The 23617-nt window shown below is 44.3% G+C and overlaps 1 protein-coding gene across 1 annotated transcript in view; it reads right to left on the bottom strand.

Moving 5' to 3' along the window:
• Nucleotides 1–247: 247 nt before the first annotated feature.
• The window catches only part of LOC121860232 (lipase lipl-5-like), a 32364-nt gene continuing 8994 nt past the window's right edge, over nucleotides 248–23617 (bottom strand). The window contains exons 2-11 of the mRNA XM_042357319.1: nucleotides 10222–10423; nucleotides 7683–7987; nucleotides 4865–5124; nucleotides 4664–4778; nucleotides 4311–4461; nucleotides 3844–3936; nucleotides 2528–2647; nucleotides 1768–1882; nucleotides 973–1112; nucleotides 248–425 (exon numbers count right to left, since the gene is read on the bottom strand). Of these exons, the coding sequence (XP_042213253.1) occupies nucleotides 273–425; nucleotides 973–1112; nucleotides 1768–1882; nucleotides 2528–2647; nucleotides 3844–3936; nucleotides 4311–4461; nucleotides 4664–4778; nucleotides 4865–5124; nucleotides 7683–7987; nucleotides 10222–10423 (1654 nt within the window). The 3' untranslated portion in view covers nucleotides 248–272. The remainder of the gene's footprint in view (nucleotides 426–972; nucleotides 1113–1767; nucleotides 1883–2527; nucleotides 2648–3843; nucleotides 3937–4310; nucleotides 4462–4663; nucleotides 4779–4864; nucleotides 5125–7682; nucleotides 7988–10221; nucleotides 10424–23617) is intronic.

Here is a 23617-nt window from a genome sequence, read left to right as displayed (position 1 = left end):
ATGTTATATTTTGTTAATTAAACCATCCTCTTAAATAAGAAAACTCTTTTAAGTAGGTTATGTTTCAATATTATTTTGTTTTTAGTAATGTCGGGTTAATTAATTTCCAAAATTACTCTCGGTCATCTGGCTCGAATGTTTATGAAGTTCCAGTAACTAAGTCGTCTACAGCTCACTGCCCCCTCCCCCCCTCCAATGTTCCTTCCCCTTCCCCACATCCCTTCCTCTCCTGGCCCCCCCTCACAGAAAACTTACCCATCAGTTATCCTCCTTCAGGGAAAGTCATTGAAAAATCTAATAAGAGGATGGTAGACGAGGTAGTGAGCGTTCTCCGACCACAAGAAGTCCAGATGGTTGAAATCTTTCAGAGGAACCCGATGCAGGAGGGCCAACGAGGGCAGCTCCGACGCCGTCCGCAGCACATCCTGTAAACATAAACACTCGGTCACTCAGGCTCACGCTACTGACGAAAGAGGAACCACCTATTGCTTATCACATGACATAGGTAACTCAAAGATACATTACTGGTATCCTCGGTGATAATTCATTAGATGGTTTCAAAGTTCCCTTCATTATCCTATTGAAGTTTTCCCTTCCATACCTTCTTGTTTCCTCCCACACACACTCTTGTTTCCTCCCTCCCCACACACCCTCATGTTCCCTCCCACACCCTCTTGTTCCCCACACACTCTTGTTCCTCCCACACACCCTCATGTTTCCTCCCACACTCACACACTTGTTTCCTCCCCACACACCTCATGTTTCCCTCCCACACCCACCTCACACATGTTCCTCCCACACATCTTGTTCCCCCCACACCCCTGTTCCCTCCCCACACACCCCTTGTTCCCTCCCACACACACTCTTGTTCCCTCCCCACACCCTCTTGTTCCCCATCTCATGTTCTCCCACCCCTGTTCCCACACTCTTGTTCCCCCCACACACTCTGATAGGTTGTGGCGCATGTCTCACCAGAGCATCGACCACCCAGTCATTATCAGAATAGAAGAGACCGACAGGAACTTTGACGCGGTTGAGGAGAGGAGGCGGTAAAGGCGTCCCATACTTCTCCAGGTTCCTCTCCTCACCGTAGTCGAAGGCTTGGAACCTACCTGGAATGCCATAGGGTTTGGTTAAGTGAGAATGTCCGTAGGTATGTTTGGTTAAAGAGAAAAGTTATTATCTCCTGAAGACTTTACCTTTCCAATTCACTAGTTTATTTCACCTTAACCTAACCTAACCTACCCCCCCCAGAATTCATTTCCTAGATAATCTTCAGATGATGTCGAATGAGAGAATTAAAATTGTCGTTTCGTGTTTGTTATGTTATGCTATGTTAGATTAGGTTAGGTTAGATCAGCTCTTAAAAGATAGTATGGTACCTCACCTCCTATCACTCTTCACCTACAGTACATCACTATTTATGAACTCTTGTAGAATTGTCCCATATAGTTCTGTAGAAGTATTTAGATTATACCAAACTCGAACAACGTTTATGTAGAAAATATATGTGACAGATGTGTGAAAATATATAATATACCTAATTTTTGCTGTATGTGTAGAGACTCTATGAAAATTACAGGGTAAGTGGGTGTGGAACTGTATGGTAATAATGTAGGATAAATAATGAGATAATAAATGATGATAATGATAGTGATAATGGTGATGATGATTGATATAATAATAATAATAATAATAATAATAATAATATAGTCAGATTTAGTGGAGGTGGATTGGTGAGATAAAATTTAAAATCCAGAAACTCACGTGATCGATGCAATTGCAGGAGATGAGTGAAGACGTGTAGGCCAGTCCCTGTGGTGTATGAGAGAAGATCACTGGTAGGTATTCCTGTTGTAGAGAGAGAGTGAGGAAGAGGATTCTGTAAGTTCATATTATTGAACCCATTCTTTTCAGTTAACCCTGTTGTGTTGTGTGGTGGTGGCTGTTGTGGTTGTTGATGTTGTGGTGGTTGTTGGTGGGTGGGGTGGTGGTATTTGGGTTATTGGGTGGTGGTGGTTGTTGTTGATGTTGTGGTGGTGGTGGTTGTTGATGTTATAAGTGGTGTTTAGTTGTATTTAGGATGTTGTGGTGGTGGTTGTTGATGTTGTGGTGGTTGTTGTGGTTGTTGATGTTGTGGTGGGTTGTTGATGTTGTTGTTGTGGTGGTGGCTGTTGTTGTTGGTTATTGTTGTGATTGTTATTGTTGTTATTGTATTTTTTGTGGTTACTTTAATGGGTTAAGATGAGTGATACAAACTTTAATCCCCTGAACATAGTTGCAGCAGTGTATGTGGGGGATTAATTAAGAGGACAGGTAATAAACTCACCTGAAATATTTTGGTTATGGTTAGGTTAGGTGGAGAGAGGAGAGAGAGAGAGAGAGAGAGAGAGAGAGAGAGAGGGAGAGGAGAGAGAGAGAGGAGAGAGAGGGAGAGAGAGAGACATTCACACAGGTTGAGAGGTCTACCAGGGACTGAGGAGATCATCAAATTTCACCTTATCAACATAATTCTGTCTTCCTCAACAAAATAGTAGAGGAAGACAAAGTTAGTGATGGACTTAGAGCCACACACTTCAGACACAGTGGAGGAAGTTTCAGGATCTAGTCTTAACAGCTCAACGATTCCTCTCTTGGTCAACTCTCTCTGTAATGTATCGTCGAGTCAGTACTGGTGTTGGGTGGTATAAGTGTTTTGAATATTCATAATAGTCAAAGTTTTATAATAATATCGAAATCAATCTAATGCTAATGAGTAAAAAGCCCTTGCCAGTCCCAACCGAACCCAATGAACCGAACCAATCCCAACCGAACCGAACCCAACCGAACCTGTAACCAAACCGAACCTAACCGAAACCCAATCCACCCAACCAAACCAAACCCAACCAAACCTAATTCAACCAAACCTAACGAATCTAATCCCAACCTAATCCTGGGAAATCTAACCAAAACCAAACTAAACCCAATCAAACCTCCCAACCAAACCAAACCCAACAAAACCCCAAAACCCAACCAAACCCAATAACCAAACCCAAATCCAAACTAAACCAAACCCCAACCAAAAAACAACCACAAACCAAACCAAACCAATTAACCACTCAGCAAACCAAACCAAAATAACAAGCCCAGCCAAACCAACAAAAACCAACCAAACTCAATCCAAACCAAAACCAAACCAAAACCAAACCAAACCCAACCAAAACCCAACTCAACCAAACCGAAAACCAAACCCAACCAAACCCAACCAACCAAATCAAACCCAACCCAACCAAACCTATTCAAACCTAACCAAACCAAACCTAATCTAACCAAACCTAACCTAACCAAACCTAACCAAACCTAACCTAACCTAACCTAACCAAACCAAACCTAATCTAACCTAACCAAACCAAACCTAATCTAACCAAACCTAACCAAACCTAACCTAACCAAACCAAACCTAATCTAACCAAACCTAACCAAACCAAACCTAATCTAACCAAACCTAACCAAACCTAACCAAACCTAACCTAACCTAACCTCGCACACAAATATTATCCCACTAAGGAATACTATACTATACTTATTTTCCCCCTGATGTAAAGGCAGATGCAGGTGTAAATCCCATCCATATAACACCTGACTGTGAGCTTCAAGAACCACGATAAATTTACCTTCTAATTAACACCTGTAATTATCTTGACTCACCTGTTTATCATTGTTTGTATACCTGTAATATACCTGTCTTTATATCTGTACTGTACATGTTCAACCTCTTTGTTATTGTATTGCTTTTCCTATCTATCTATCTATCTATCTATCTATCTATCTATCTATCTATCTATCCAGTTTCTATATACTTACATCCAGTCTATCGATGAAAGGAGCCAAGAAGCCAATGGGACCTCTTTTGTGGTAGGTGTAAGATGATGGTGCCATTCCCGCTACCACTCGAATCTGCAAGGACAGTTAAGTGGAACCAGTTAAGTGGAACCAGTTAAGTGGAACAAGTTAAGCAGAATCAGTTAAGTGGAACCAGTCAAGTGGAACCTCAAAATACAGTTAAGTAATTAGTGAAGACGAACGGATGGAGTGAATGTTTGGAGGAGGGGTAAGGATGGATGATACCCGCCCCGCTCCGCCACCCCCCCAAAAAAATGAGTGGAGTGAGGAACAAATGGAGTGAGTGGTGTGAGTGGAGTGAGTGGTGTGAGTGGAGTGAGGGGAGTGAGTGACAAATAAATGGAGTGAGTAACATGAAAAACAAGTATAATGAAGACAAACGGACGACGAAGATAAAAATAATCAGCACAAAAGTAAGAAAGACCAACCCAGGAGTTAACATGAGGATGGTAATGCATGGCGGCGAAAAGCAGAGCACATCCCATCGAGTGGCCTACGTAGAAGACCTGCTCCACGTTGCTTGCCTGACGCACGTAGCTGAGCATTGCTGGCACGTCATAGAACGCCATCTCGTTCCAGCTGTGAGTGTGAACCAAGACGATATATATAAAGAGTGTTTGGGATTAATGATGAAATTGAAAATGTTAAGTTAAGTTGGTTTTATTGGCACCGTGGCAAGTTTAACCTGAAGTACGGGTATTTAGGGGGTAACCTACCTGTAATTAAGGGGCTATCTACCTCTGATTAAGGGCTACCTACCTCTAATTAAGGAGCTACTTACCTGTAATCCCAGAATTCAGGCTTCTCAGGTGAGAGAGTGACGTGCTGACGACCGTAATAGTTTCCTCTGTTGTTTCCCAGCCACACGTCGTAGCCAGCGTCAGCCATCATGAACCCTGCCGTCAGGAGATGTGTCAGTCCAGTGCTGATAACACACACACACACACACACACACACACACACACACACACAAGGGCCTCACCTAGCGCTTGGTCAGGGTCGTTCATGACGAAGTCGGCGCTGGACTCCATAATACCGTGCAAGAGGAAGACTACACGACGTCCTCTGCCACTTCTGCTGCTACTGCCATCACGACTGCCATAACTGCTACTGCCATCACGACTGCCATAACTGCTACTGCCATCACGACTGCCATAACTGCTACTGCCATCACGACTGCCATAACTGCTACTGCCATAACTGCTACTGCCATCACGACTGCCATCACCGCTACTGCCAGTGCTGAGGGGGGGAGGGGAGGTAAAATATTGAGAAACACATCCTTAATCAACATGTTTTTTTAATTCTAATGGTAGACCCTGCTGCCATATGTGACCAAGTCCCAGGTTGATGATCTCACTTTCTGCCTCATTTACACACAATTGCTGGGTCTCAATTGTTTCTCACTCTTGATCTTTTTTGCATTATTTATGGTTCTTTAATAATAATAATAATAATAATAATAATAATAATAATGATAATAATGATGATGATGATGATGATGATGGTGATGATGATGATGATGATGATTATTATTATTATTATTATATTTTCGCCCCCAGGCCCAGATGTGGGTCATTGACCTGTGCCAGGGTGGGTTAATGCCGTAAAAAAAGAAAGAAAAACTGTAGAAATTATCACCTTACTACAGTGACCACCTTACTACAGTGACGACCTTACTACAGTGACGACCTTACTACAGTGACGACCTTACTACAGTGACCAACTTACTACAGTGACCACCTTACTACAGTGACCAACTTACTACAGTGACCACCATACTACAGTGACCACCTTACTACAGTGACGACCTTACTACAGTAACCACCTTACTACAGTGATCACCTTACTACAGTGACCACCTTACTACAGTGACCACCTTACTACAGTGACCAACTCACTACAGTGACCACCTTACTACAGTGAACCACCTTACTACAGTGACCACTACTACAGTGACCACCTTACTACAGTGACCACCTTACTACAGTGACCACCTTACTACAGTGACCACCTACTACAGTGACCACCTTACTACAGTGACCACCTACTACCAGTGAACCAACTACAGTGACCAACTTACTACAGTGACCACCTTACTACAGTGACCACCTTACTACAGTGACCACCTTACTACAGTGACCACCTCACTACAGTGACCACCTTACTACAGTGACCACCTTAATAACCGAAGCCATTGGAAAGTCACAAACCCTAACCCGAAGACAAGACTCTTCAAGGATACAAACAACTTTACCGTCATTACTTATACTGTATTACGTCACATGCTGATAGGAATACATATAATACACTAAGTAACAGCAAGACTCTAAGATAAGCTGACTGTACTCAAGCTGATTATTCTTGGGGTAAGTTTTAATTCTCCCGAAAGACTAAAAAATGTTGCTTGTAGTATCTATTCATCTTACATATCATTATATTCATTATTTTTTTTTATTCATAACTCATAAGAAATTAGTAATGTAAAATGTTTACTAAATATATAAGATAAGACTTAAGCGGTAACATCATAAGGCGGCTACAGTATTATTCTCACCGGTAGATATTATGATTCAAGAGGAGCAAACACCTCAAGATACTGACCGAAGCAACAAGGTCATATATAGTTGACCTCAAAGGGTGACAACACACAACCTGACCTCAACTATACTTAGGTCATCCTAAAACTATATCTTGCGCTTGTCAGACCTCATTTGGATTACACAGTTCAGTTCTGGTGATCATACCACAAAATGGGTATAGAATCTCTACAAAGCATACATGGAAGTCAGGGCTAAACAAAGGTGATATAACAAAGGTACTCAAACTATACAACCAGGAGCGAACTCGTAACAATGGTTTTAAATTAGACAAATTTAGATCTAGTCGCGAAATAGGTAAACATTGGTTTGGAAATAGAGTAGTGGATGAATGGAACAAGTTACCAAACATCATCATTAACTCTAATACGCTGGATAGTTTCAAACATAGGTTGGATGGATATATGAGCGATAGGGGTTGGGTGTAAACGGGGTCAATAGGCCTGGTGCAGTTTCCTTCATTATTATGTTAGTTTACAATGAGGTGCATCGCCCCCCCACCTCTACCCCAAGTTACTTCACCCAAAAATTTACCGCCAAACCTTTATCTGGATGGAGGAAAGTTAGGTCAGGTTATGCTTCGTTATTCCCCTTTTGCTTAGAACTTTAGATGAACAATATTTTGGTAGTCAGTGGGCTAAGAACATAAGAACATAAGAATGGAGGAAACTGCAGCGGGCCTATTCACCCATACTAGGCAGTCCCGTTTACACCCAACCCCTATCGCTCATATATCCATCCAACCTATGTTTGAAGCTATCCAGCGTGTTCAAGTTAATGATGATGTTTGGTAACTTGTTCCATTCATCCACTACTCTATTTCCAAACCAATGTTTACCTATCTCGCACCTAAATCTAAATTGATCTAATTTAAAACCATTGCTAAGAGTTCGCTCATGGTTGGATAGTTTGAGTACCTTTGTTATATCACCTTTGTTTAGCCCTGACTTCCATTTATACACCTCTATCATATCGCCCCTCGCTCTACGTCTCTCGAGGGAGTGCAAATTAAGATGCTTTAACCTGTCTCTGTACTCAAGGTTCCTAATACCCGGGATTAGTCTTGTCATTCTCCCTCATGTATGCTTTCTAGCCTAACCTAGCTTTATGTAACACTGACCTAACCTAACAACCCCCAGAGTTAACGTAACTTGTTGGGAGATATTATTCAGGTGAACTGAGAAATACTCATTAACCTACCTACCTCCAGCCGTGACGACACTCAGGTTACCCTTCTCTCCTCCAGCCCACCACCCTTTTCTCTCTCTCTTTGTCTGAGCGTGCGGGCTGGTATGGGCGTAGTGGGCGGCGTGGGCGTGCGGACTGGTATAGGCGTGGTGGGCGGTGTGGGCGTCCGGGCTGGTGTGGACGTGGTGGGTGGTGTGGGCGTGGTGGGTGGTGTGGGCGCGGCCATGCGGTATGCGGTGCATCTCTATGATGTAACCTTCTGGAGTGATGACGCGATGTACCTCGGCTGGATACCCTCGAGCCTGGATCAACTGCGCCTGTACGGTACACAAGAGGTCAGGCCAGGTCAGGTCAAGACGGTGTTATAAGAACATAAGAACATAAGGAGTCTGCAATAGGTCGGTTGGCCTGTGCATGGCAGCTCCTGTCGAGAGTTACTACCACTCTCTATCATCCATGAATCTATCTAGCCTCCTTTTAAAACTTTCCAGCGTTCCAGCACTTACTATAAAGTTGCTAAGCTTGTTCCACTCATCCACCACCGTATTTGTGAACCAGTTTCTTCCTATCTCCCTCCTAAACCTAAACTTATCCAACTTAAATCCGTTGCTCCGAGTCCTATCCTGCTCGGATATTATAGGAACTTTATCTATATCGCCTTTATTGATTCCTTTCACCCACTTAAATACTTCTATCATATCTCCCTGCACTCTTCGTCTTTCTAGGGAATGCAAGTGTAGTTTCTTTAACCTATCTTGATATGGAAGGTTTCTAAGTCCTTGAATCATTTTCGTCATTCTTCGCTGCACCGACTCCAATGAATTATACTAAACGTCATCTAACGTGATAGCAAATAATAATCAAATCTACTAATGATACATACAAAAAGTCAATTTATAAATATCACCTGGAGATTAGGCACCCTAACTTATTTCACCTGATAATTAAACAATTTAACGCTACCTGGCATGGTTAGGTTAGGTAACATTATATCATGTTACTTTAGGTTAAATTGTGTTACATAAGAACATAAGAATGAAGGAAACTACAGTAGGCCTATTGGTCCATACTAGACAGTCCCGTTTACACCCAACCCCTATCGCTCATGTATCCGTCGAACCTATGTTTGAAGCTATCCAGTGTATTCAAGTTAATGGTGATGTTTGGTAACTTGTTCCACTCATCCACTACTCTATTTCCAAACCAATGTTTACCTATCTCGTGCCTAGATCTAAATTTGTCTCATTTAAGACCATTTTTACGAGTTCGCTCCTGGTTGGATAGTTTGAGTACCTTTGTTATATCACCTTTGTTTAGTCCTGACTTCCATTTATACACCTCTATCATATCGCCCCTCACTCTACGTCTCTCGAGGGGGTACAAACTAAGATGATTTAACCTGTCTCTGTACTCAAGGTTCCTGATGCCCGGGATTAGTCTTGTCATTCTCCTCTGAATTCTTTCTAGGGATTCTGTATCCATTCTGTAGTACGGTGACCAGAACTGAACAGCTTAATCCAAGTGAGGTCTCACAAGCACCAGATATACTGTCGTTTTAAGATGGTCTCGCAAGTCTTGAAACTAACACTCATTTGTTTGAACCCAAGTACTTTATTAGCCTTGTTTCGAGCAAATACACATTGTATACAAGCCGTCAGTTACGATTGGCACGCTCCTACTCAAAGAAAGAATGCCTTCAGCAATGTGCCTGCGAGTGCCACCACTACAGCTTAAAGCTCAGCTGTTATTTAAAAAAGCAGGACGAACATATTATTATTATTATTATTATTATTATTATTATTATTATTATTATTATTATTATTATTATTATTATTATTATTATTATTATTATTATTATTATTATTATTATTATTATTATTATTATTATTATTATTATTATTATTATTATTATTATTATTATTATTATTATTATTATTATTATTATTATTATTATTATTATTATTATTATTGTAATTCTGGGCGATGACGAATTAACAATTAAATAGTTTTAGTTTACCATTAAATCGTCCCAACTCTCTTTCACGGTGTCTGGGAGACTGACATAAAAACATCAACTCACATTTTACGTTTAATCTTCGTATGATTCCCAGTATGAGCTAATAGGCCCGCTGTAGTTTCCTCCATTCTTATGTTCTTAAAATCGAGGTAAAGCATCTCGTAATCGTTGTCCGTCATCCACTGCTTCGAAAACAGTTGAAAATAATGCTCATAGATTTTCATACATGAACGCCCACTTGTTAAGCCATGTTGGGAATCACTGACACAACTTGTGCTTCTCCAGGTGATTTCGAATAGAGTTTGAAACTACTACTTCTAGCAATTTGCCTGCAATTGATGTTAAACTGAGTGGACGTTAGTTAGAGGATAGTGATCCATCTCCCTTCTTGTAAATCGGTATAACATTCGCTATCCTCCAGGATTAAGTTCTTCCTTGCATTCCTTTAATTAGGTTATGTTACATTGTGTCACTCTAGCTTAGGTTAGGTTAGGTTAGGACGCTTTACTCCCTCCCTCCCCGAGTTCTACTTACCGTGGTGAGATGTGTGTGAGGATGTACTCCAGACGTCCTTCTGTGGCGGGAGTGAGGAGGCAGTGGCGGAGGGGCGGCTGAGTCCTTTTCCCTCCCTGGCAGCATCACCGTCGCCACCGCCGCCACCGCTGCCACAGCCGCCACCGTAAACAGCACATATCCTAAACACCGGAACATCCTCCCTGGGGCGGCTTTATCCTCACTGCGAAAAGAAATGAGTAGATTGAGAGGAGCTTGGAGGATTATGGCTTACTGAGAGAGAGAGAGAGAGAGAGAGAGAGAGAGAGAGAGAGAGAGAGAGAGGTACTCCTACAGTCCTTCTCTTGTAACAATAAACATTAGTTACACCACAGTTTCATCACTTGTTGCTGGGAGGCAGAGCATGACAAACACTTTATAACAGATACTACTGTATGCTAGACTGTACCGACCACGAACTATGACACAACACTCACACAAGGAAACGAAATAACCCGGTGGTCATCGTCAAGTGGGTGTCAGGATGTAAACGTACAGTCCCCTTCACTAGTGCCTTTACAGGGGCTCGCCATATAAACGTTCCACAAATCATTATCATTGAAATATTTGTTTTGATATTGTTTTACTTTGATTCCAGTGTTTCTCAAAGTCCCACAACGCATTCCTCCCTTAGCGATCCCAGGCTCTTCCAAATAAGAACATAAGAACATAAGAAAATAAGGAGTCTGCAATAGGCCGGTTGGCCTGTGCATGGCAGCTCCTGTCGAGAGTTACTACCACTCTCTATCATCCATGAATCTATCTAGCCTCCTTTTAAGACTTTCCAGCGTTCCAGCACTTACTACAAAGTTGCTAAGCTTGTTCCACTCATCCACCACCGTATTTGTGAACCAGTTCCTTCCTATCTCCCTCCTAAACCTAAACTTATCCAACTTAAATCCGTTGCTACAAGTCCTATCCTATCCAAGTTTAGTTTCTTTAACCTATCTTGATATGGTAGGTTTCTAAGTCCCGGAATCAATTTCGTCATTCTTCGCTGCACCGACTCCAGTGAATTGATATCCCTTCCATAATAAGGGCACCAAAACTGAACCGCATAATCGAGGTGAGGCCTGACTAGCGCAAGATATAGTTGCAATAAGACCTCTGCACTCTTATTACTTACACTTCTAGATATAAAACCTAAAGAAATCCTCCTCGTCCTTAAATCAACATGAGAGAATAAATTATTTACATCATTGGTTATACCGTATTTTATTTTTACAATAGTAATTATTGAAATAGAGTTAGTCTACAAAACATAACAATTATTGTCTAAAGGTGATTATTTGACCAAAAAATTCAATAAGAAAAAACAACAACTTTGATTTCAGAATTGTAACTATTATAATCAGACTTCTATTCGAATTGTACAACATTAATGAGAACCTTGAGCCTCGTGCTGAGAAACTAAATGAGAAAATCAAGGAACAAATCAAGTCAATTTTGCTCGAAGATCGTGGCGCCCCGCTCACGAATGTTGATACGTTCTCTTTTTTTCCTCAAAATATTCGTAACAACACTGAAGACACATTAAACCAAGTATGTGGTCGCAAATGGCATAAGTACTTGCTGGGCTTCCATAGCTAATTGTTTATATTTGACACTGACTTGGGGGATCCAGCCACATCAGTTGTTTTTTTGAGGCATGGATCAGTTTCACGCTGTAATCGTTTTGTAAGTCCATCAACTCGTCGATCTGATGAGCGTCCATAGCCAGACACTCATTATTTTAGCAGTTAAAAAGAAATGGTTGAATAATCCAAGAGGGAAAGTTCAATTGTTTCAGATCGGTAAATCTGTCATTCAACTCAACATGCAGGTTGGAAAGATGTTCAGAGATGATCCGGATTTGCCGAGTTGCGTGAACTGGGACAGATTATTCTTTAAGATCTGGGCCCTCCAAAAGTTCAGTTTGTTTATAAAACCACAGATTTTGGTTTTGCAGTCCATGAGATTTTTTTTCACCCTGTAGTTCCTTATTTAAAGCGCCCACCAGACATCAGCTAAGTGTAGTTGACCTGGTACTCACTAGATGGTAGCAAACAGCGTCTGGCGCGGTTTTCAAGGACGGAGAACTATACACAATCCTCCCCAATTCTTCCCCTTGGACTTGTGATGTTGCCGTCCACACCTTCCCTGGTCGTAAATCCACCCAACTGCGGTATATGCTCAAACTTAACTGCCTTGAGCAGATTGGTGATGTCGCCTCTTCTCTCACCACCTCCCTCCCTCATATCCTCGTCTACTGTGATGGGTCTGTCACCAAGCTGAGCTGCGCTGGGCAGCTGTGTGGATTCCTGAGCGCTAGGCCTGCAAGAAAATCAGGGTCCACGACTGGGCCTCCTCCACTGACACTGAAAGCATAGCCATCCTCGCGGGCATTCATGAGGGGGCGACCTATGCTCGCACTGAACGCCGGAACCTCCTTAAAATCAGTGACAGCACTTCTGCGTTAGCGAGGCTAAAATTGCCCTCCCCCTCCTCCCCTGCCGTACAACACACCCTAGCCGCCGTCGCCAGGCTAGAACAAACTGATGACATCCGTGTCAAGTTTATTTAGATCCCGTCACATATAGGAATAACTGCCTGTGACACTGTTGATCGACTTGCCAAAGAAGCGACACAAGAAGAAGATATTGAAGCCACCCTCGCCCTCTCCCTGAATCATCTCAAATCTCGCATACACGCCACACAACGAGAAGTATTCGACGTAAAATGGACACACCTGAAACAACGGGGCAGCGTCACACTATGCCACTGATGCTGTAACCGGTGACTCCAACCGCCACTGCAAAGAGTATCAATCTCTGACTCGATATCAACAGATTATGTACATGAGACTGCGCCTAGGGTACAGGTACTTATGGGAGTACATTGGCAACCCTGAGCCTGGCCGCACTGTTTGTAAACTTTGTGGCCAACCCGACTCTCACACCCTCTCTCACTACATCCTCACTTGCCCTATAACCTCCTCCTACAGGTCCCCAGCCGTTACCAACACCTCTTCCCTCCCTGACCAGATATCCCTCCTCCTAGTCACAGGCCTGGCACTTGATATTATTAGGGACCTGCCACGCTTTGCCATAAACAGATGAAATGTACCGGGAATTTTCCCCCCCACACACTCATCATTCTGTCACTTTGTGTAACTTGCTGACAAAACCTATGACCCTTCAGGCTTCCACGCCCTTAATGCATCAGTCATAAAGGCAAGCATGAACTTAGCATGCTTCCCAGTTGGGCACTGTAAACGCTTCTGCGCTTCACCTTGCACAGGATGTAAGGGGGTGCCCAATAAACTAGCCCCCTCCGGGTCAATCTGTAAAATCTGTAACATATCCTGATTGGCCAAAACGTAAACTTTATCTAAATTACCCTACTGACATTAATTCCACTAATCTAACCTATATACAAACATAATACAATAAATACACAATGTAATAAAACAAATTTAATACATAAACGATGACTCAGTCAGTGTGGGCGAGTCATGAGCGACACTGCTCGAGCCAACCACACACCATCCGTACCAACGTATTTCATACCCAGAACAGAAAGTTATGGCTGACACTCATAACACCCAGCCTGACCTCGCTCGAGGAAAGTTTACGGCAAATTTGCTCCTGGGTTTAACCAGACAGTTTACCGTGTCTAGTGCTGGCTGGGAACATCTCTGTGCCTCTCTGAAGGCTGAGCTTGAGAAGGTTAGGGACTAAACTGTGAGGTTGAAGGAAGTGGCTGAGAGGCTGAAGGAGGAGCGAGTGTGAATGACGATGACACAAACCAGTGGACGGTAATGAAGAGAGGGGCGACAGGGCTGGTGGTGAGGAAGGCATAAATAGCAGCTAAGTGTTCAAACTCTTTTAGTTCTTTGGAGGACGAAATGGATGGTAAGACAGTTAAGGACAAGGCTGACAAGGAAGGTTAAGAAAATCTTAATTGTTGGTGATTCGCAGGTAAGGTACCTGGATCGAGCCTTTGGTAATAAGGACAGAAATGGGAGGATGAGAGTGTGTTTGCCAGGAGCTGGGGTGGGGGATATAGTTGACAGGATGGACAATATCTTGTCTGGTAATGGGAACAAACCCATTATCTGCCTTAGTGCAGGAGGCAATGATATTGGCCGGTGTAGGAGTGAGGAGCTTCTTGATAGGTTCAAGGTAGCTATAGAACATATTAGGTCGAAGGGGGGGGGGATCCCTATCATATGCGGTGTCCTGCCTAGAAGGTGAGTTGGCAATGAATAGTTGTCAAGGGCTGTTGGTGTCAACGGCCGTCTTGACAGATATTTCAAGTCAACTGGGACAACTTATACGGCGGAAGGGACCTTTATGCTAGGGATGGGGTACATTTGTCTAGGGATGGGGTGGCAACAATGGCTGGCTCTCTCGAGGGGCAATTCAAAAGATGTCGAAGTCTTTAAACTGCTAGGGGAACGTGAAAGCATGAGGGTCGAGGAGACTGCAGTGGGCATGGGTAGACAAAGCGAAATTTTACAGAGAAATCGTGTTAGGAATGATGACAAAACTAAATTAGTCAGAGTTAAACCCAAAATGCGACAAAGAAAAGATTCATATCACGACTAACTTAAATGTCTACTACGCGAACAGTAGGAGTACGAGAAATAAAATGATTGAAATCAGGGCGTTGGTATCTACTGAAAAAAATCGATATAATAGTATTCACAGAAACATGGATTAATTTAGACTCACGTGAGTTACAGGTCAAATATAAAATTAAATGTTATAAATTATTTCATACTGATAAGAAGATAAGAGAAATCTATATCAGGGAAAATTTGAAGTGTGGAATCAATAAGGAAGTTAGAACTGAACTGAATGAACTAGTCGTAATGTATATAGGACTGATCATATATATTATATTGGGTTAGAGTAGCGAAACCCAATTGTCTGTTTCTCCTTTTATTGAGGAACTGCTGTTGATACAATTCCAGAGTGAAAATCAACCGTAACTTAATCACTGTAGCTATGAGTGTTAAGAGAAGGACGGGCTATGTAAATAGACCGTTTAATCACGTCCTTCTTGGGTGAGAGATTGAGTAGTAATGCCTGCTTAAATGTGGCCAGAAAGGCCAGCAAGTAATGCCTTAACTCAGCATAATATGACGCGGTTTCCCATGGGCACGCCTTATCACGTGCTCTGAACATGTCACCTCATAGCCAGTGGAAAGTTACAGGGGATGAATCAGAATATAAATCAAATGTAATTAACCTATTTATATAATCTTTCTGTTGATGAAACAGGGGCCATTTCATGAATACAGAAACAATTTGGCTAGAATTAACTGATGGTAGGGAAAATTAATCATGGGCGTAATATATAGACCTCCTAATCTTGGTAGAGTTGAAGGCAACTTACTTGGGATGAAATACACATACACACACACACACACACACACACACACACACACACACACACACACACGCACGGAATCAATAAACAGTATCATGCCAACTGCAAACACCAACAGGAGGTAACTAACACAGTGGTACAATAACACAAAAAGTACAACAAGTTCCCACAAGTTCAATTATATGTCCAAAATTATACCCCAGTCGCCCCCAGACACCAGACCAGGGATTAAGTTGAGTGACATGCTCTAAACACCCTCTGAGTATCACACGACATGACGTTAACCTTTCATAATGAGGTCCTGTAATGTTTCCAGGTGGACCTCTTGTTCTACTATCACCACATACACATTGTTAGTGGCATATTGGTACAGCTTTTATTGTTTAGCTAAAAAATTATTGAAAAGTTAGATACAACTTTCATATTTTGTTTTTCTTCACAGGAACCACGACTTCGGTATTGAGGATGAGGTGACAGGGTGACCAGGTGACGGGGTGACCAGGTGACGGGGTGACCAGGTGACGGGGTGACCAGGTGACGGGGTAACCAGGTGACGGGGTAACCAGGTGACGGGTGACCAGGTGACGGAATGACCAGATAACGGGGTCACCAGGTGACGGGGTGACCAGGTGACGGGGTAATCAGGTGACGGGTAAACCAGGTGACGGAACGACCAGATAACTGGGTGACCAGGTGACGGGGTGACCAGGTGACGGGTGACGGGGTAACCAGGTGACGGGTGACCAGGTGACGGTGACCAGGTGACGGAATGACCAGATAACGGGGTGACAGGTGACAGGTAACCAGGTAACAGTTGACGGGGTGACCAGGAGACAGGCGACCAGGTGACGGGGGTGACTAGATGACGGGGTGACCAGGTGACGGTGACTAGGTGACGGGTAACCAGGTGACAGGTGACCAGGTGACGGGGTGACCAGGTGACAGGGTAACCAGGTGATGGGTGACCAGGTGACGGAATGACCAGATAACGGGGTCACCAGGTGACGGGGTGACCAGGTAACGGGTAACCAGGTGACGGTAACCAGGTGACGGAACGACCAGATAACTGGGTGACCAGGTGACGGGTGACAGGTGACGGGTAACCAGGTGACGGGTGACCAGGTGACGGTGACCAGGTGACGGGTGACCAGGTGACGGAATGACCAGATAACGGGGTGACCAGGTGACAGGTGACCAGGTAACAGTTGACGGGGTGACCAGGTGACAGGCGACCAGGTGACGGGGTGATCAGGTGACGGGGTAACCAGGTGACGGTGACCAGGTGACGGAATGACCAGATAACGGGGTCACCAGGTGACGGGGTGACCAGGTGACGGGTAACCAGGTGACGGGTAACCAGGTGACGGAACGACCAGATAACTGGGTGACCAGGTGACGGGGTGACCAGGTGACGGGGTGACCAGGTGACGGGGTAACCAGGTGACGGGTGACCAGGTGACGGGTGACCAGGTGACGGAATGACCAGATAACGGGTGACCAGGTGACAGGTAACCAGGTAACAGTTGACGGGGTGACCAGGTGACAGGCGACCAGGTGACGGGGTGATAGATGGTGACCAGGTGACGGGGTAACCAGGTGACGGGTAACCAGGTGACGGAACGACCAGATAACTGGGTGACCAGGTGACGGGGTGACCAGGTGACGGGGTAACCAGGTGACGGGTAACCAGGTGACGGAACGACCAGATAACTGGGTGACCAGGTGACGGGGTGACCAGGTGACGGGGTGACTAGGTGATGGGATGACCTAAAACTATATCTTGTGCTTGTCAGACCTCACTTGGATTATGCAGTTCAGTTCTGGTCCCCGTACTACAGAATGGATATAGAATCTCTAGAAAGAATTCAGAGGAGAATGACAAGACTAATCCCGGGCATCAGGAACCTTGAGTAAAGAGACAGGTTAAAGCATCTTAATTTGCACTCCCTCGAGAGACGTAGAGTGAGGGGCGATATGATAGAGGTGTATAAATGGAAGTCAGGGCTAAACAAAGGTAATATAACAAAGGTACTCAAACTATCTAACCAGGAGCAAACTGTTAACAATGGTTTTAAATTAGATAAATTTAGATTTAGACGCGAAATAGGTAAACATTGGTTTGGAAATAGAGTAGTGGATGAGTGGGACAAGTTACCAAACATCACCATTAACTTGAATACGCTGGATAGCTTCAAACATAGGTTGGATGGATATATGAGCAATAGGGGTTGGGTGTAAACGGGACTGTCCAGTATGGGCCAATAGGCCCGCAGCAGTTCCCTCCATTCTTTTGTTTTTATGGCCAGATGAAAGGTTAACCAGGTACGGGGGTGACCAGATGAGGGGTTAACAAGGTGAGCGTGTACGGCAGGCAGTATGGCTTCTCTCCTCACGAGTAATTTTCGCCCAAACCATTTTTTCCTCCGCTCTTCTCCGTCCTTAAACCTGATGGTAAAATGTTGTTGCTGTTTTTGCTACACACGCTTGGAATAAACCAGTTGAATAATGGCAGGCGAAAAACTGGTAGGTTTATGGTAATGAATCGAGGGAAATATTGCAGGTAAAGATAATTAGTTCACATATACACCTGTTGATGGACAAGCGAGAGATTGGATAATAATTACAGGATGTTCTCTACCCTCTCTCAGTGTTCTCTACCCTCTCTCAGTGTTCTCTACCCTCTCTCAGTGTTCTCTACCCTCTCTCAGTGTTCTCTAACCGCTCTCAGTGTACTCTACCCTCTCAGTGTTCTCTACCCTCTCTTAGTGTTCTCTAACCTCTCTCAGTGTACTCTACCCTCTCAGTGTTCTCTACCCTCTCTCAGTGTTCTCTATCCTCTCTTAGTGTCCTCTACCCTCTCTCAGTGTTCTCTACCCTCTCTTAGTGTTCTCTAACCTCTCTCAGTGTACTCTACCCTCTCAGTGTTCTCTACCCTCTCTCAGTGTTCTCTATCCTCTCTTAGTGTTCTACCCTAGTGTTCTCTACCCTCTCTTAGTGTTCTCTACCTCTCTCAGTGTAGTGTTCTCTACCCTCTCTCAGTGTTCTCTACCTCTCTTAGTGTTCTCTACCCTCTCTCAGTGTTCTCTACCCTACTCCTCTCTCAGTGTTCTCTACCCTCTCTTAGTGTCCTCTACTCTCTCAGTGTACTCTACTCTCTCAGTGTTCTACCCTCTCTTGGTGTCCTCTGCCCTCTCTTAGTGTTCTCTACCCTCTCTCAGTGTTCTCTACCCCTCTCAGTGTTCTCTACCCTCTCTCAGTGTTCTCTACCTCTCTTAGTGTTCTCTAACCTCTCTCAGTGTACTCTACCCCCTCAGTGTTCTCTACCCTATCTCAGTGTACTCTACTCTCTCAGTGTTCTCTACCCTCTCTCAGTGTTCTCTACCCTCTCTTAGTGTCCTCTACCCTCTCAGTGTTTTCTACCCTCTCTTAGTGTTCTCTAACCTTTCTTAGTGTTCTCTACCCTCTGTCAGTGTTCTCTACCGTATCTCAGTGTTCTCTACCCTCTGTCAGTGTTCTCTACCCTCTCTCAGTGTTCTCTGCCGTCTCTCAGTGTTCTCTACCCTCTCTCAGTGTTCTCTACCCTCTCTCAGTGTTCTCTACCCTCTCTCAGTGTTCTCTACCCTCTCTTAGTGTTCTCTACCCTCTCTCAGTGTTCTCTACCCTCTCTCAGTGTACTCTACCCTCTCAGTGTTCTCTACCCTGTCTTAGTGTTCTCTAACCTCTCTCAGTGTACTCTACCCTCTCAGTGTTTTCTACCCTCTCTTAGTGTTCTCTAACCTCTCTTAGTGTTTCCTACCCTCTGTCAGAGTTCTCTACCTTATCTCAGTGTTCTCTACCCTCTCTTAGTGTTCTCTACCCTCTCTCAGTGTTCTCTGCCGTCTCTCAGTGTTCTCTACCCTGTAATGATTGATTGTCAGACCAAACCTTACAGCCCAGAATTATGCCGCATATAACAGCAAGAGCACTGCAGACCTCGTGGTACCACCGCATTCCGGGTTGACACACCTCAGGTCGACCCAAGGGACTTGACCTCGCCCGCTAATGACGTGAGCCGGGTGACCTACAACCGCACCTAACCAAGACACCTGGGCAGGACCACACCTGCACACAGCTATCCAGATCAAACCAGTTTAGTGTTAATTGGCAGAGGTCACAAGCAGGCTGGGCCGACCCCATATAAAGGCCCTACAGTCCCGTCCACAGGCATTACCATTATCATTATCATTCTGATTCTGGTCACACTGATTCTCATTCTGGTTGCTGTCACCTCTCTCCCGTTCGGGTCGTCACTCGGTTCATTAAGCAGAGTCACGCACGTCCCCTCCCCAGGTCGGGAGGGAGACTTCCCGACCAGACCACGGCATCGCCAGCTGAGCAGATTCTCCCATAGGAGGCAGCCCAGCCAGCACTCACTGGGCCTACGTCAGGGTACACGTGAGTCTTGTCAGAACGTCCTAGGGTGAGTTACCTACTGTGGGAAGTGTATTCATTCAGGTGTGTCCGAGAGTCAGTGTCAAGTAACGTAAAGCATAATGTGTTAGTACCCCGATATAATAGTGATATTAATGTGTCCATGTCATTGAGTGAATTAATAAATAGTTGTATCGAAGAGGTGTTTAACAAGTTGTCCCTTTAAGAAGTAATATACGTGTATTGACATACGAGATAAGATAAGCGTATTGACGCTGAGTAAATAACATCCAGGCCACGCTACCAAGTTTCCTATCTTTGCATTCCTACTCTCTATACTTCCTACTTATATATATTCTTCCTCTCATTGTGTTTTGTCCCATTATATTGGTGGTAGCGAACTATGAAGTTAACCCACGCCCCCCTCGTCCCTTGTTATTGGTAACAGTGTACTTAAAGTAAACCCATGCCCTCCCCTGTTAGCCATAACACCTGGCTCGTTAGTTCAAAAGTGCGTGATAAGAAGTTCCTGCGTAGTAGGGTGAAAAGTGTCCTAGTGTGTCACCGTTACAGCTCAAGTAAATGTCTCTTGTGGTGGTATGTGCGAATTTTTAATAGAAATATGTTCAGTGCTTAACGTAATTTCTTAGTGTCCCCCGCGATCTGTGACATTCTCAGTAGCCCAAGTGCAGTTTGATTGTTAGTCAGTGTTAAATGTAGCCATTGTGTTTCAGTGATGAAAGCGGTGTCTGTACTAACTGTTATAACTTAACATGTCTTTTAACCTACATCCTCCTCCCTGTCCTAATCCTCACCTCATCCTCCTTACCCTTCCTCCCATCCCTGCCCCGCCCCTCCGTTCCGTGCCCCTCCCCGCCCCGCAAAGCCTCGGCCTGGCCCGATCAACCACGCCTCGGCTCCTCCCCACCTCACCCGCAACGCACCAGCCTGGGTGGGCCTGGCCAGCCTCGCCTCGCCCAGTGCCGCCCCGCCCCGCCTCGCCCCACCCCGCTCGTGTGACCTCTCGTCCTTCTGACCTGCCCCGCCTCGCTTGACCACACTAATTCCCCGTCTTTTGTCCCGTGAGCTGTGTGTTGATGATGATGGTTAATATAACGTAATATTGCGATGAATGCAGAGCTTCACTCAGTGTATTTTTATGCTATTATGATTTGTGATGTACTCTTTGACGCGCAGTGATAAATGATATTCAGTGTAGTGCGCAGAGCTTCACTCCCCGACCCAGCCTGATGAGAACATTGTCGTGACGGAAATGATAGTTGCCAAACATTGACGTAACGTATAAAGTAAACTTTTTTTTTGCGAATGCACTTCCAACTGATCCATCATCCCTTTAGGATTGTTTCTCTGTCAAATGTCACTCACAGTACCACCCATGGCCAGCCGGACGTCAACCACAGTACATACGAGCAGAGAAGAACCAGCATGATGAAAGCAGCGTGATGAATGCAGCTTGATGAAGGCAGCACGAAACCCACCACACACCACGTCACTTCTTTCAAGTCCTCCCTTGGTCTAGGATTAAGAAGATTTTATATTTTTCTACTTTAGGAAGTTAAGGAGTGTGGAATGGATCGCCACACAACGAACCCTGGTGAGCCCAGCCAGGGAGGGATTCACCACTGTGGAAGGTGTAAGACAGGACGGTCTTTGGTCTCGCCGACACTCACGTACGGAGGGCGAGCCCTGGTCCGCGGAACCTGCCTTACAGTCATCTAAGGAGACGACAGCCCAAGCAGTGGACCGGCTTTCATCCCGGCCGGAGGGGGCCGACGGCAGATGAACAGAAAATCGTCTGGAATATGTTGAAAATGATGATGTTGCAGAGAAGAAATACAGATGGAGCAGAAAAATTCATCTGGAATATGAAAATGAAGATGTATAAAGAAACGCAGATGAGCAGAAAAATTCGTCTGGAATATGAAAATGAAGATGTATAAAGAAACGCAGATGAACAGAAAATTCGTCTGGAATATGAAAATGATGATGTACTAAGAAAAAAGGAAGATGGAACAGAAAATTCATCTAGAAGACGTTGAAAATGAGGCTCTAAACGTAGAGGAAGAACGCAGATGGGACAGAAAACTCGTCTGGAATAGTATAGAAACCAGGAGGAAGTGAGAAGAAGTCAGAAGGTGTGGAGAAACGACCTACAAGGTGCGGTATGTGAAGAAAGAAGACAGAAGATGTGCTATGTGAAGAAAGAAGACAGAAGATGTGCTGTCCTGACATCACAAGAAAGTCGATGATGAAGGACCAACCGACTACAGCTGCTGAGCTGCCGCCATCCCCTATTTTTCAGATACCAGCTGGATGGAAGACGTGAGCTATGCCGGACCCAACTAATGTACTGATGTTGTTGATGTATAATAAAAAGATATCAATACCCTAATATGTGAAGTAGGAACATTTTTTGTGTATTTTGAAGTATTTTCTCTGATTTTTGTTGATGTTTACTTCAAAGAATGTCTTTTTTTAGTCTCACTTGTTTCTATGAGTTCATTTGATCAACACTATGAAACACGATGTTGTAGCTATATTACTGACTGAGATGAATTATTATTTTGACATGGGCTGATAAGGAAATGTAACACCTGTTATTGTTTGTAGAATGTGATTTGCAAGTTTGCCTCGGACACTATGCTACATATGAAGGATTTTTTCATTCTATGTTCACTTGCTATGTTTCCTTTTTCTCCTGGCATAGAAGCTTTGATCTTGGCAGGAGGTATAGTGAGCTTTGTCAGATCAAACCAGTAGAAAAACATACACCTATGAGATTGTTGTTAGTAAATGTGAGACTATGTTATCGCCCCAGGGATTATCTTTGATACCACACGTGATATTGCTGTCTATATGTGGCATCAATCTCTGTGATGAAGCTTTGGTCTTGGCGGGAGGTGTAATGATTGATTGTCAGACCAAACCTTACAGCCCAGAATTATGCCGCATATAACAGCAAGTACACTGCAGACCTCGTGGTACCACCACATTCCGGGTTGACACACCTCAGGTCGACCCAAGGGACTTGACCTCGCCCGCTAATGACGTGAGCCGGGTGACCTACAACCGCACCTAACCAAGACACCTGGGCAGGACCACACCTGCACACAGCTATCCAGATCAAACCAGTTTAGTGTTAATTGGCAGAGGTCACAAGCCGGCTGGGCCGACCCCATATAAAGGCCCTACAGTCCCGTCCACGGGCATTACCATTATCATTATCATTCTGATTCTGGTCACACTGATTCTCATTCTGGTTGCTGTCACCTCTCTCCCGTTCGGGTCGTCACTCGGTTCATTAAGCAGAGTCACGCACGTCCCCTCCCCAGGTCGGGAGGGAGACTTCCCGACCAGACCACGGCATCGCCAGCTGAGCAGATTCTCCCATAGGAGGCAGCCCAGCCAGCACTCACTGGGCCTACGTCAGGGTACACGTGAGTCTTGTCAGAACGTCCTAGGGTGAGTTACCTACTGTGGGAAGTGTATTCATTCAGGTGTGTCCGAGAGTCAGTGTCAAGTAACGTAAAGCATAATGTGTTAGTACCCCGATATAATAGTGATATTAATG

This window comes from Homarus americanus, unplaced genomic scaffold (genome assembly GCF_018991925.1).
Source record: "Homarus americanus isolate GMGI-L3 unplaced genomic scaffold, GMGI_Hamer_2.0 scaffold21914, whole genome shotgun sequence".
Classification (NCBI taxonomy): domain Eukaryota; kingdom Metazoa; phylum Arthropoda; class Malacostraca; order Decapoda; family Nephropidae; genus Homarus; species Homarus americanus.
The sequence above is the reverse complement of the archived record's forward strand: the minus strand, read 5'-3'. Positions and strand labels throughout refer to the sequence as shown.